Source organism: Rhipicephalus sanguineus, chromosome 8 (assembly GCF_013339695.2).
Source record: "Rhipicephalus sanguineus isolate Rsan-2018 chromosome 8, BIME_Rsan_1.4, whole genome shotgun sequence".
NCBI classification, from domain to species: Eukaryota; Metazoa; Arthropoda; class Arachnida; order Ixodida; family Ixodidae; genus Rhipicephalus; species Rhipicephalus sanguineus.
The window spans coordinates 25,494,614-25,509,547 of record NC_051183.1 but is presented as its reverse complement, the minus strand read 5'-3'; the positions used below and the strand labels follow the sequence as shown (position 1 = coordinate 25,509,547).

Genomic DNA, 14,934 nt, shown 5'->3' with positions numbered 1-14,934 from the left:
AACGCAGCCACTGAGCGACTGTTTGCAAGGGCAACGCAGGTCTGCGTTAGTGGACTATAAAGGTTCAGTTGAAAGTCTACTAGTTTGCACTTCAAGAAAGAGAAAGAGATACCAAGAGGAAAGGCAGGGTGGTTCACCTCGCTTGCAATGGGAATATAGCTAGACATAGATTTTGTTACAAAATGAAATGGAATGCAATGAGATTTCGCTATAAGGAGCAGCCGCCATATTTGCTCAAGGTAGACGGCGTCTTCAGTCTATGATGCCATGGGCCCTGGTTGTTCGCTGCGCCCTGTCCACCAGGCCCCCCTGGTCCATAGCGTGCATCGATGCTTTTCTTTTTTTGCACTTGCTATACCACCAGAACGTACCTTCAAGACTCAATTCAACTGAAACATACATGTGTACTTCAGAGTAGGTGTCAACACTCATCGTCGATTCGTGCAACGCTATTGTCTGAAAAAGCACGAAAGATGCAAACTCTAATAATAACAATAATAATTTGTAGAGTTTTATATGCCACAGCAACGATATCATTATCAGGCACGCCGTAGTGGAGGCTTCCGGAAATTTGTACCACCTTGTGTTCTCGAACATGCACTTAAAGCACACGGACCTCTACCATATCGCCTCCATCGAAATGTAACGAAACCGCCACTTTGCAGGTGAGCGCCTCAACCACGCACCACCCTGGCAGCATAAACATTCAAACTCTGTAGTCGAGTAAACTTCATCTTCGTTTGATGAATGAACGAGATGTAACTGCTTTATCTCGCTTTAGCTGAATACAACCGTTTCCTTTGAAAACTTCAACTTCGCGATGCAAATTTCAGCAGAAGTAGATTGGTTAGCCACATTGGGCTATGCATTCGTGCCCTTTGAGTGTTATGAGATACAATTTTGGCTAGCACACAATTTATCAAAGTCCTGATTATGATGTCAGATAGATAGTGCAACTACTTACTAGCATTAAATAGAAAGACTTGGTTAATGCACTGCCCTAGCCTAATCGAACAGCTACATTCACGACGTTTCTCTAAAAGCAAGCACTGAAGTGATCTCTTTCCTTTCGTTTGCCAGGCACTAACAACGAAACGGAACATTGAAAATGGTCAACTTTCCGAACAAATTGCTGTAAGTATAGGTTTCAAGCCATAATGTCGGTTCTGTCAAGTTCTCTCTAACTTTTTTCGTTTTACCATATTTCATGTTCCATCATTTGCAGGAGACAAAAAATTCTGTGGAGCGCATCACCCGCGATGTACATCTGGACCCCGTATGTAATTATATAAACCTCCTTCACGAATGAATTGCGAATGTCACGTGCACATTAGAGTGTGCTATTAAGCCATATATCAAGTTAACGTTCATCGTTAAAATAGCGTTCGGGAAACTTCATCGTGATTGTTTTTTACCAAGGAAATGCTTAAGTTTGAAAGAAAATCGTGCTTTAGCGGTCCGCATGCCGTTAGCATCATTCAAACTACCCGCCTCCGAGAACGGCCTTGTGACGTAGCATTCGCCATGCCAGCCCTTTACTGCCCGACAGCCGACTGTGTGGCAAAACACCGCACTGCCCGACAAAAACCGAACTCGCGTGGTTCTCAAGGGTAACGTCTAGTTCTTTATTTGAATCAGACTGAAATGCACAAGTTGCACTTTATTCCGTCTTGTAATCCACCGAAATGTTCTTTTTTTGTCGTGGGTAGCTTTAAATACTTGTGATTGATTGTACTGAGGCCCTACTACGTCATGGCGCTTGTGTTCCAGAATGTCCCACTGGTGGCGGAAATCGTGTTTTACATTTAGCTTTATTTCTAGATTACTATAGCGCTGCTGTGAATAATAATGACGTGTTAGACGCTCCCAAGCCTTGACCTTTCACTCACCATGAAACCTTAAACATTCTCAAGAATGCTTATGACCGTGATACGATCTTAATCATGTCCTGCGTAAAGTTCTAGATACAGCCAGGAAACTGGACCTTGTTTGCTTAGTTTCCTGGTTATAGCTAGCACTTTATGCACAATCCGAATAAGAGTACCCATGTGTTTGGGGTAGAAGAGCGGGAATTAAGGAAAGGCTGGGAGGTTAACCAGACGCACGTGCGATTTACTACTCTGCACTGGGGAGGGCATAAAAGGGCAAAAAGAGAGACCGAATAAAAAGGCAGAGATTGACATAAATACGCGCACATTTGGGGAGCATGTCAAGCCTACAGGCGGTCCTACATACGTGTTCACTCTTAGGTACGTCACCAACGTTTTCGTTGGCTTCTACGCCTTTGAGGCACATGTCCATGGTCCTAGAACTTTTGGCTACAAAAACTGCCTACACAACTTGCACAGAATGCACAAAACAGACTCCACTACGAGAAGATTTCGCTACGTGTATTTCTTTGTCTCGTTTTGCTATGAAAAGTCGCTTTTCATTATTCCCCTGTACAGGTAAAACCAGGCTTCGTGCACATCTGGAAACTGCAGCCGTACTATGCCCTGAAAAATGCAGCCATGACCTTTTCCGAGGAAATCTCGTCGGGCACAATGTACATCAACACACCGGGTTATCACGTTGAGTTCACAGTCGGCTTCGGTCGTAATTCAATTGTGTCGTCGCCGCACCTGTCGTTTAACTGCCAGATTTGCCCTGGCCAATACGACCACATGCTTTCCTGGCCCTTCAAGAACAAGGTGAGCACTATATATATTGAATTACGAATGCTTTCTGTCACGTACAATTGTGCAGCTCTTTATTGCAAGCAAGAAAAATGTTGGTTACAAGGGCAAAACACAGATGTGCTCTGCCTGACAGGGAACCCCAGTACCCGAATACAAACACTCAGAAGATGCAGCAACAAAAACAAGAACTTTACATACTATCAAGCATACAGATTGTAGTTTCAATCAAAGTAAACAGGATAACAAAGAGGATTGTTTCACAACCATAAATAAAGATTTTAAAAATTTACAAATCAATAACGGGAACCTCAGGACGATAACATTTCTTCATGCACAGCTTATTGATTATTAGGGCAGGAGAGGAGATAAGCTTCAACATTTTTCTTGAAAGAGTTCAGGGCCACGCATTTCTGAATAATTTTATGGCCTGTGTATGTCTGTTGATAAGACTGAGGATTAAGTACGAAAGGATTTGCTCATACAGACCTCTGCATGTTTACGCTTTAGTCGTAGGTCATTGGCGTGACCTGTGCAACAACATCTGTGCAGCAACATTATAATGCTTTGCATTAAAATTCTTGTTTAATGAGCTTTCTCGTGGGAAATGATGTTCCTACTTCCAACCATTCGCAGCCCGTACGAGAAACTGTACATTTTGGCCTTTTCCAGATCATTGTGGTTCTTGTGAACCAGCTAGAAGAACAAGCCCAGCGATATTTCGAAATGCACGCGGCCTCTGCTGAACACGCCGTCGAGTGCTTGAAGAGACCGGAATCCGAACAACGGAACCCCAAGTTCGGCGTCTCTCAGATCATATCCGTGCCACTACTTGAGAATGTCAAGAAAGGATTCCTCTCCCAGAACTGCGTCGTATTCAAGATCATCGTGCCGCCAATTTAATTATTACCTCACCATAACTACTGAAACGTTCCGTACACCATTCCAATAATTCCGTATGCTTCCGTAAAATTTTTACGGAAATATATGGCAAATATATGTAAACATATGTATTCATTCGAAAAAGACAGGGCGTGCAAACATGGACACAAGAAAGAAGTCAGGACACCACAAACGCCGTTTGTGGTGTCCTGACTTCCTTCTTGTGTCCGTGTTTGCACGCCCTGTCTTTTTAGAATGAATACTTACCAACTAGCTCAGCTCTCTGTTATTCTAAACATATGTACTATATTCAAATATATGGAGACATATGGACTGCGTATGGATTCTGTAAGGAAACATGAAATTATTGGAATGGCATACGGTGCGTCTCAATAGGGATTAGGGAGTGCAGTACGTTGTGGCAGCGAATACTAAAAAACTTAGTTCCATAACACAGGGACCATATGGAAACATATCGAATTATTGGAATGGCATACTGAACTTTTCAGTAGGCATTACGGACTACGCTACGTTGTGACAGCGAATATAAAAAAAACAGTTCCTGAGCACCGGGACCATATGGGGACATATGGCAAGATATGGACTCTATATAGAAGGGAGTACAATACGTTGTGACAGTGAATATAAAAAAAAAGTTCCTGAACATATGGAATTTCTTCAGTGCTTAGGCGCAATACATGTACCTTTGAAGCTACAGTTGATCTTTCACGTTTTGTCCGATGGAGCTCCACCTTGAACACTGCAAATCAAAACCTGCAGGTCCTGTGGCAGTCTACAGTTCTACGCTGAAACATAGCGAATCAGTAGTGAGTAATTTACTGGTGACTGCCACTTACTCTTCTTTTTTTTTGTTCGCGAAGTTTTTAACTTGTTTTCAACATGTCCTCCCGTTTGTGAGAAAGGCATCGAAAATGTAGTCTCGTGTGCCTGGGCATTGATGCTGAATTTGTAATAAAGTATTTGCTACGTGTTCTGTCGTTCATGATGTGTAACAAACGAATTCGCCGGGTGTACCTGAAACCAATTCCTGCATCAAATACAACGCTTATGTATTTGCACAACCTAATAATTCCAAAAATGAAGCCAAGGGAAGCATAGGAGACATTAATTGTAGTTTTTAATCGCAGCGTAGTAGTTACGACGTAAGCTGAAATGAATTGGAGCAGTCGAAAAAAACACCGTTGACGTTGGTGGGGCTCGAACCCACAACCTTTGAGTAATGCGTCCGATGACCTAGCAAATTAGCTATGACTTTGGGCGTTCCCCGTCCACTTCGCTACGTATTTCCGTGCATGTTATTCTGGGAGTGTTAGACAGTGCAACTCGTGGCCCGCGCGGCGTGCGCAGAACAGTCTTTTGCCAAGTGACGCCACCGGGTAAATAGTGTGTGCCGCACTATCCGTGATCAGCGCTCATCGTGGAGGCCACGGCTTGACAATACAGCATCACCTTCAAAATAGGGAAGCAACGCTAGAATCCGAGCTCAGTGGTTCGAACAATGCAGTGTGGCGACCACGCGTCAGTACATGTTACTATTTAAAATTCTTGCCAACCAATTAGCTACCACACGAAATGCGGCCGCCGGGACAGGGAATCGAACCCTTGCCCTCGTGATTAGCAGCACAATACGTTAGCCACTAAGACATCACGGTGGGCAGTGTCTCCATTTCATTTAAAACATTTCAGAGCCTATAGAATTCTGTGTAATGGGAACTTCTCGAACAATTAAGAAACCGATTTCGTCTTAAATCAAGCGTTGACTCGACGAGATAAGCGGTGAAGTTATAGACCATGGATCCACCCTAGACCCGTTCTTTATCGCAGGTCTGATGAGCGTCGGTAAATTCTCGGCGCTGGGGAAGAGGGAACAGGGAGCTCTACACACTCGCTAAAGTGACGTCCAGCACGTTGCTTCGCGGCGGGGTGAACGCGATTCTTTTTTTAATAGAATGTAAGCATTACGTCTTCGGCTCGACCACAATTTTCATTTAAAAAATAATCACGTTGGTTGCTGCGCATTGGCGCGCCCTGCGCTGGCGACATTGGCTTTGACAGCAGTGATGCGTGTGAAATGTCTAGAATGTCTAGAGCGCCGAAGGCTCACTAAGAAATGGGAACCTATGTAACTGGCCCCACAGTGACGCGGGCCAACCCCTGACAATGACGAAACAGCGAGGACCGAAGGCAAAGCGCGAAGCAACATGCTAAATGTTCCCCAGCGCCGCGGACTTACCAACGCCGATTACACCTGTTATTTTTAGCTATGGTATAATTTCGGTACAGCATAGTTCAAGAGATGCGCGATGCTTTATAGATGATCGGCAGCGACCCGCAAACGGAAAGTGATAAGCACTCGTTTTGCACGCGTCTCTCGTTTCCTGCTTTCGTAGCGCTTGTCAACTGCGCGACCGGAGAGCAACGATGCAGCCAGGAGACCTTCGGTTCCTGCTTATCGTTCGTTGCTATGGCAACGGATATCGCACCGCGCCGGCTTCTGTAGTAAGGCCAGCTTGCCGCCTCGAAACATCGCTCCGGCAAAGCAAGGTGGGTGCTGTTTTTTCCCAGTTTCCATTCTGAGATTTCCGTAATTGCCCCTATAGCTATTGTGTATTCTTGTGTTCGACTTCCAGTCGTTTACTAGTTAGGGTAGGGCGCGAAGCCTTCGTTTGACACGCCCAGCGGCAAGTGTATACAAAGGACAAAATTGCAAGAAAGGCCTCGCTATTTCGTTCTGTTGGCACTCGCTGCACACCTTTTCGGGTAAGCCTGCTCGTCGGCATTCATCGCTATTGAAACAAAGACGGAAGTCTTGTCGTTACATTAAGTGTTGCGTAGAGTTCGCGCTTTTGTTGTGTGGGCGTAAACACTTCGAAGTTCCCATCAGTACTCAAGCTGCATAGACTAGGCTTCGCGAGCCAGGCTCCGTTAGTCGCATCATACCGGTCAGTATTCGACGCGTCACTCTCGCGTTCCGCCATGGTCTCACCCACATAAGCAATACGATGTATATACACCCGCCAAATGAGTATTTCTGCTGTGTTAGAGAATGACGCTATTTATCTAGTGGGTAATTGTATTGGTGGCAATGACTACTAAAGTATTTGATCGGAGGCTATGTTTACAGGGAACGCAGGAATATATGTTTTCTTTAAATGTCATGTTCCGTAAACTTTTGCTCTTGGGTGTACGCTCTTCACGCAATGAAACTAGACATCGACACTTTTTACCATGACGACTGGTATGCACAATTGTTCGAGATGACCGCGTCATGTTGATGACCGCGTCATGGCAGCACTTATGTAAGTGTTACAGTCAAAATTACGCCGATATGACGCGATCTGCAGACACCGGAATCAAAAGCACCAGCATTACTTCGCCCTAAATTTTCGCGTTTCAATGCGTGAGCACCGTACATAGTTACTTCCTTAATTTAAAATGTAATTAAATGAAATAAGGTCCCTTAATCTTGCTTTTTTGTTGTTTAGGAAAATGTCCCCTGCGGTTTATGCGGATACGCCTCCAATGATGTGCCCAAGTTTCGAATTCATCGGTTGCCGTATATTTCCTCGTAAAACTCGCACTTTAATAAATCTGCTTCAGGCTGAAAGCTGCATGTCGCTCTAGTTTCAGATTCAGTCGACGCATTAAATCTTGTTACCAGGTAGCGTCACTCTTGCGAAGCATATTGTTTTCGTAATCTGTGAGCGATCCGGAACTGTCGGCGATAATTTTCGGAGCAAATAGATGCAATTATCCCTGCGAAAGCTTCGGCGCTGCTTAGCGCTGGATTTATAAGCTCCGATCATAAGATTACCTATGCCGTCCTTTCACATACGGTCCATGCTTATAGCTCGTCATTTCTTAACTGGTTCCCAAACCTCTATTAGATAGCTTATAGCAGAAGAATCGAAAGCTGTGCCGTCTGGTGTAAGTTCGTTACCAGATTTCAAAAACTAGCGCAAACACTGACATAGAAATAAGAGTGCAGTGTTGTGTGTTTGTTCTACTTCTGTCCGTGCCGGTTTTCGCGCTGGTTTTTCAAATATGTTCAAAAGCTATTACTACGAAACATTGCTCAAACTAAACACGGACAGGGAAGACACACGCACAATTGCAACTAGCAACTGGAAGTTTATTGAAGGAAAGACAAATATAAATAACAGAAAAAACCACGTGAACCACGTGAAGTATTCGCCTCGGTCAGTTAAGCCCATTCTCAATTTTCCTTCTTGTCACTCCATGTTAGTAAAGAATGGCATCGCCACATCGTGCTTGGAATCTGCTTTGCGCAAGTCGTGCCCGCATCAAATGCCGGTGGCTTTTGATAACTTTCCTGAAGGAAACTTGGCGTGTCTTAGTGAAAGTTTATTGAATAAACTCAAACAGCAAGGAAAATGAGGTAGCGACAGGGTGGCCACTGATAAAGATATGCCCATCGGCTGCTATCCGTATCTTCCCGCTCTCTTCCACCGTATCAAAAAGGTGGGAAGCTGGTATGGTGTTAAGGTGGTTTTTTTCTTCTAGGAACAAGTTGGGCCGAGTTTGCGCATCAGTAGATAGGAAAGTAGAAGGCAAAGGGAAAAAGTGGAGTGGATGTGAAGTCAATCATCGGGAGGGGTTAGTTGAATGCAGCAAGGGTGTTGTCCTTATCCTTTGTCTTGCGGAAATGCTATATCGGGCAAACCGGGATGTGTTTGAACAATCGTCTAATGGATCACAGGGCTTCGCTGAAGGCTCAGCCTTCGTCAAATTTGTGCTTGCATTGCAAAGTTTGCAAATGTCACCCGTTGCTGCATGAAACAAAGCTGCTGCCTCGGCATTGATATAGGACAGCGCGAGAAGTGGCTGAGGCATTTTATATCCACAAGTAGGGCAGCATGCGCGTTGCCAGGTCATCGGTTACGTTACACAAACCAGATATAGATTATCTGTACTAACGTCTTGAATTGGGCTTTTTTATACATACATACTGCGTTATCGCTGCGCAAATATGAAATGTTGTACTTTTCAAAACGCTGATTTGGCAATTTTACAGCGCTATCTTGTTCCCCGATGTATATACCGATTGTGTTTCCCCTGTATATATTGACGTGCAAACGCAATATGTTTGTTAGTCAGCGCCGCGTTTGTGTCCTGTCGTCTTCGTCCTGTGCTAGCGCTGTTTCTCCGTTAAAAAAAAAAGATTATCTAACCGCCAACCTCTAATCGTTCACGTGATTTTTCCTGTTATTTATATTTGTGTTTCCTTCAATAAACTTTCAGTTGCTATTCTGCGCTTGTGCGTGAGCTATTCGTATATGTTGTGAACAAAATATGCGAATATAGTCGCGTCGAATGAATGTGACACGTAAACACCTACATACTTTTATTTATAAAACATTACGGCACATTCCTTTCGATATATTTTCCATGATTCGCATTAAAGAAATGTCGTGGGAGGGAGGGGGTGGGGGATGCTCTAGACTAGTAGTATACCGCTAGAATGAACCTCGCGTACACAAAGTTGCGAATTTTTTATAAAAAAGTGCAGATTTATTTTCTCTACCTGACTCTCCCCGCACAGTGAACTGTTAGTCCGTCTGGCTCCTGGAAAGGGCGGGAAATACATCGACCAGCAAGTGTCACATAATCATCCAGCATAGATTTCTGCCGTAGCGCGTGCTTCCAGGTGTTGTTATTAACTAAATCAAGTCAACGGTGTTAACACTTGCGAGGACATTGCACTTGTCTTAAATGTTTTTTTTTTCTAGAACGCCACTTCTCGTTCGGTGACTCCTCGTCACTCCGATTAGAAACAGTCGCGTCACGAAGCACTTACGCGCACTTTCTGCAGAGTCATGCTGGACGTCGTGCTGCTCCGGGACTTTGAGGACGGTGTTCCCAAGGATTTCCGGGTCGCTTTCTGCCACGCCTTACCGCAGGATGCGCTGTGCGTACTGTGCGAAAACGTGTCGGCCCGTCTGTACAGGGATCCCCTGGGACACGGTTACTGCCATTCCTGTCGTGAAATGTGTAAGCGTGAAGATATGTTCGACTGTGCTACTTGCGGTGAGAAGTGGCACATTGCCCAGGTAAGCAAAAGGAGTCCCCCTGCCTTCTCCTTTTGTTTTCCTCCTTGGAGGGTTGAAAGAAAAACTGGGCGTGTGCAACTACCCGGCCAATTTAATCTATCTATCTATCTATCTATCTATCTATCTATCTATCTATCTATCTATCTATCTATCTATCTATCTATCTATCTATCTATCTATCTATCTATCTATCTATCTATCTATCTATCTATCTGTCTATCTATCTGTCTATCTGTCTGTCTGTCTGTCTGTCTGTCTGTCTGTCTGTCTGTCTGTCTGTCTGTCTGTCTGTCTGTCTGTCTGTCTGTCTGTCTGTCTGTCTGTCTGTCTGTCTGTCTGTCTGTCTGTCAATGCATTATTAGAAAGCCGTGCAATATATGACATATATGACAAACTGCTCGCACATTACGTAAGGGCTGCAACTTACTGTTGTTTCAGCTTACAGTTGAAAAAAACTCAAATGGACAGAGCATGTTGCAATTTACCAGTACTCTTATCTAAAACTTAATACCCAATGATAATAAACTGGCACTTAATTTCACTCCATCTATGCTATGATGAAAATGCTTTACACTATGAACACTCGATCGTTTTTGAGGCAGCCGTCATATTTCGCCGGCTGTGGAAAGCCAATACGTTTTCATAGCTGCCTAGTACTCCTCCCAATAAGTTTCGAAAGGTCGCTAACAAGCTCTCACTTTCAAACCTTTTGGAAGTGTAACCCAGCTCACCTTTTTGATGACAATTTCTTGATGCGAAGAACTCCTTCATAGCAGTGATCTTCTTTTTTTAAGGTGAAGCGAGAACAATCTGTACACGAAGCGATATGGAACGCTCGAGTTATCTGTCCCAAGAGCAGACCAGATGAACCTGTGAAGATCCCCTTTATTGCTCTAAAGGTAAGATGTACTTAAAATTGAATTGATTCTTTTGCCAAATTAAGACTGCAGAGTCTATCTGCATGAACTGTCCCCTTTTTTTTATTTTTGTATAACAAAATGACACATTCCATGCCGCATTAATCCTAACGGATAAGGAAGCGTACTTATCATGCAACGCCCAGAGGGTGCCCCCCACCCCGAATTTTTTAAAATTTTTTGTGTCTCTATATACTCGCACACATAACAATGTGCGCACGAACATATATAAAGTATACCTGGACCTGCCGCGAGGAAACGGCGCAATAAGCTGCTGTGTGAAGGCACATGCGCCAGACGTCGACGCCTCGGCCCAAAGGAAGTCGCTGTGAACGGGTCCTAACGAGAACGTTAAACAACTCTAACACGACTCATCTAACACGAATCTAAATTGAATTATGAATATGCTATGTCGCTGTGTTGTCTCGTGCACTTACAGAGAACCACATAATTCGCTGTGCGAGATATCATTCTCGTTAGCGCATGCGAAACCTGTTTCACTTCGTAATTTTTTCGTTCGTATCCAATTTGTTCGTGACTGTGGCTTAACGACTAGATGTTATCACGTTTCCTGGGATGGTCATGTGACGTTACTCTTCCAACAATACAGAAGCTTGAGTTCCGACTTGCTTCACTCGAAAAACAAACAAACTGTAGTTTAATTCGTGTATTTTTTTTTTCAGGCCCACCTCAAGAATTGCTCTTGCAGTGTTGCCGAGCGAGCTCCAACGGCCAAAATGTGGTCCTCTGACTCGGTAATTAGTATTTCCTTTAATCGTGGGCAGCAACGGCGCGATGGACATTTTTAATATTTTAGCATGTTAGCCGTATAATTTCTACACGTCTAATGCAGACAGTTTTCGTTTCCTTGCCCATTTCGGCATATTTAAGTGGCCGTTCATAAGAACCTTTAGGTAGTGTACATTTGAAGTTAGGGGACATAATCTTTTGGTCGGTCATGCGAAATAACTCGAAAGATATTCAAAACAGCGCAGCTGTGTGTGGGTCTCTGAATTTGCGTGAAGACGATTATGTACGCTGTTAGGTAGGCTCCTTAATCTGTCAAATTTTGTCATTACAATTTTATTTTTCATTCAACACCGGAATGAATACACTTTTGCCAGGTTTCGCAAGCGTTTCTATCAGGAAAGCAACAACGCGCTGTTTTCCATGGCGATCCGCAAGATGAAAGCACCTATTCGAAGGTAAAAAAAAAAAAGTTTGAAATTTCTTAAAGCAAATGTCACAACGTAAAACAAATTAACATGTCCAATCTATCATACTGTGTCGTTCGCACTTTCTGCGTCATCGCACAATTGGACGCTCACATATTTGTCCGCTTTCGATACAGCATCTGTCAGGAAAGGAACAAAGCTCTGTTCGCTCTGGAGAGCCTCAAGGAGAAAGCAAGAGTTCCAAGGTAAGAATAACAAGAAGGGTAAAAAACGCATTCCACAAGTGCGTCCAATTATGTGTTACTCAGTGACATTAGCTTGCGACATCCGGAAGACTCATTCCCGAAATAATCGCGTACACAATCCTGGAAGTCGTGAGTCGCCAATCGGGACTCTGTATTTGGAGTATAGCAGCGTCTCAACGGGTGTTATGCATCCTAGAACAAATAGGTCGCCGGTTCGATTGGCGGCCACATTCCAACTGAGGTGGAAAATGAATGTTTTACAGAACGACATAAAGTTGGCATAGTTGATAGCAATTTTTTTTTATTGAAGTAATGAATAGGAGGGGTTGGTGCCATTATGGTGGCACAGGCTACTCCTCGCTTAGCAGAGACAATATGTAGCAATAGATGATGATGATGATGGTAATAATAATAATAATAATATTATTAATAATAATAATGACACAAAATATTACACAGCCGAATATAAGATGTGCAAATGCAGTGCAATCGAACACCACATGAGCCTCTTGTAGTCGAGCACAAGATCAAATAGGTAAAATAAGTTCATACGTATTCGCAATGCCCACGAACTATAGGTGGCGCGCCGTTCGATTCAAGATGGCGTCCGGAGGAGGGTCACCCCGTTTCTTAGCATGGGAACCGATAGGACGTGCAGAGGTATGGCCCGCGCCACTTTCACTGAATGAAGCCATGAGCTGCACTGAAATGGATATGAGACCAAAATACATTCCCAAACCTTGGAAAGTGCCAAGTGCTCGCCACCTAATTATCTGCTGCGGTGTGAAAGGTTATATTTCAGCTCCGTTACCGTGCATCAACGATGCTTTGCGAAATCCTGGGTGTGCTACAGAAGACTGCAAACTGAACGGCACTCCGAGGTAGTACGTACTGAGCCTGCCTAACGGATTTGGCGCAGTAGTAGGCCGCAGCGAGTAGCGCCATCGCTGCTGCACGGGACCATATGTCTAACGTGTTGATCGTTTCCAAACATATAATACGCCGTCGTCGTTACTTGAGCAGTCAGGAACGATTAGTTACTTCGTCAACGGAACACAAGCATCCAACGTCCAGTTCAGTAGCGCTAGTGTCAGTCATGCTCAGACTGTAGCCGTGTGCAATTCACTTCACTGGGATGTTGCAGGTTCGATCAGCACAATCCAAAAACTAATATCGAAGAGAATGCACACGTATGCTTTCCGTAACATGGAAGAATTCGACGTTGCGAAATTCGTCGAACAACAATGCAGTTCGGAAGGTACCGCTGAAATACTGGAGAAGTTAGCCGAGAGGCGTGGATTGTGGCCGTGACGGCGCGTTTCATTGCTCTAACCATAACTGCGCTACATGCAATGCGCAAGAAAAACTATGATTTTATTTTGATCTCGCTCAAGGATATTATACATTAAATACAATCAGTTACTTACGAGCGTGAAAAAACATGAACGCACGAGGGGACGTGAAGTGCAACTCGCTCCTCGTTAGTTAGCAGCTGATTGTTCATCGTCGCTGTCACTCTCGGTGCTTTCACAACCTTCTATATCCAGTGAAAAATCCTCGTCGTCAAGATGGTTTCTTTGAACTGGAAGCAATCTGAAGAATTTCCACCGCTGAACATCTTCGACCACTCCGGGTCACCATGTTTACAATTAGACGTGTGGGCGCGGAGAACATTTTGCTTTCAAACCGGTCAACAAGCAACTCACTTGCAGTGTGCTGCCACCTATCAACAAACGTACAAAAACAAGCAGCGCAGCGCTGGTGACGGACGGCGTTGAGAGCGTTCGCTCCACGAAAGGCGTGGAGTGGACGCTTCCTCGAATGACTGAAACGTCGCTCGCACGACTCATAACAGCGTTTTCCTGACAAAGGATAGAGGCCTTATTTTTTATGTATCGCCAACTTAAGATTGCTCAGTTGTAGAAGAGCACATCGCGAGCCCGTGTGACCTCCCGTGTACAATGTTATGGGATTCATGCACTACAAAAACACTGACGAGGGCTATATGCAAGTAAAACTGTTTCAACTGAAAATGTCAGACGATAACATTTAACTAACCTACGTGGCTACAGAAAACCTCGCGATGCTTATATGTGTACGCTTTGGGCTATCATTGAAAGCGCGAGTTGCCACGTACGTTTACGAAAATTTCGCGTCTCGCAAGAACGAATCAGATTTCTCGTGTCACGGAGGGCCCGATTAGTTCACTGATGCAGGAAACATGCAAAGTCGTTGTGTTCCTTTCTTGCCAACTCGTTAACACTGAGCCAGCCGAACAAGGGAGCGACAGCGTAGTGCTGCCATTTTGTCTTCTACTAACCCTCCTCGAGCGAGAGGACGCTCCTGAATTCAGTTTGGTGGCGCGGCAGTCCATGGACATTGCGAATACACAAGTAGTCGAGCACAAGTTCAAATAGGTAAAATAGTGTCATGTGTGGACGTCCAGACTCAGATATTCTGTATGACTTATACACAGGAAAACACACTAAGACAAATAATTACACATAATATAAAACACACGACCATAACATTATACATTTGCTTCAGTATTAAGAGGAAGGAAACACCATCGCAACATTGTGTACGTTAATATTTCCATAAAATATTTGATTCTTCAAGAAGCTTCTTGAAGGCGACAAGCGCTGTTTCCTGCACTGCAAACGCAAACTAGCCGAATTGGGCGTTTTAAGGGCTACAAGCCTCCTTAATACTACCTTCATCTGGACAGTACTACCTTAGGGTGTAATGAGGTGGGTGTAATAAAGTTCTGCGTCCTCAATTTTACTTCGTTAAGAAATTATGTGGAAGAAAGGAGGTAAATTCACTACCTGACGCCATTCGTCGAATGGAGTTAGAGGAACAAAAAACTCCCATCTCATTTCCTCTGGCATGTTTTCTCTTTTTTTTCCGAAGCTTTCCATAATGTCTTCAGTGCTGGCGGGCATGCA

The 14,934-nt window shown here is 44.1% G+C and overlaps 1 protein-coding gene across 1 annotated transcript in view; it reads left to right on the top strand.

The window, feature by feature from the left end:
* LOC119401570 (TNF receptor-associated factor 3) overlaps positions 1-4,542 on the top strand; it is a 30,993-nt gene extending 26,451 nt beyond the window's left edge. Inside the window, exons 10-13 of the mRNA XM_037668469.2 lie at positions 1,081-1,134; positions 1,226-1,276; positions 2,448-2,690; positions 3,348-4,542. Coding sequence (XP_037524397.1) covers positions 1,081-1,134; positions 1,226-1,276; positions 2,448-2,690; positions 3,348-3,578 — 579 coding nt within the window. The 3' untranslated portion in view covers positions 3,579-4,542. The remainder of the gene's footprint in view (positions 1-1,080; positions 1,135-1,225; positions 1,277-2,447; positions 2,691-3,347) is intronic.
* Positions 4,543-14,934: the final 10,392 nt, after the last annotated feature.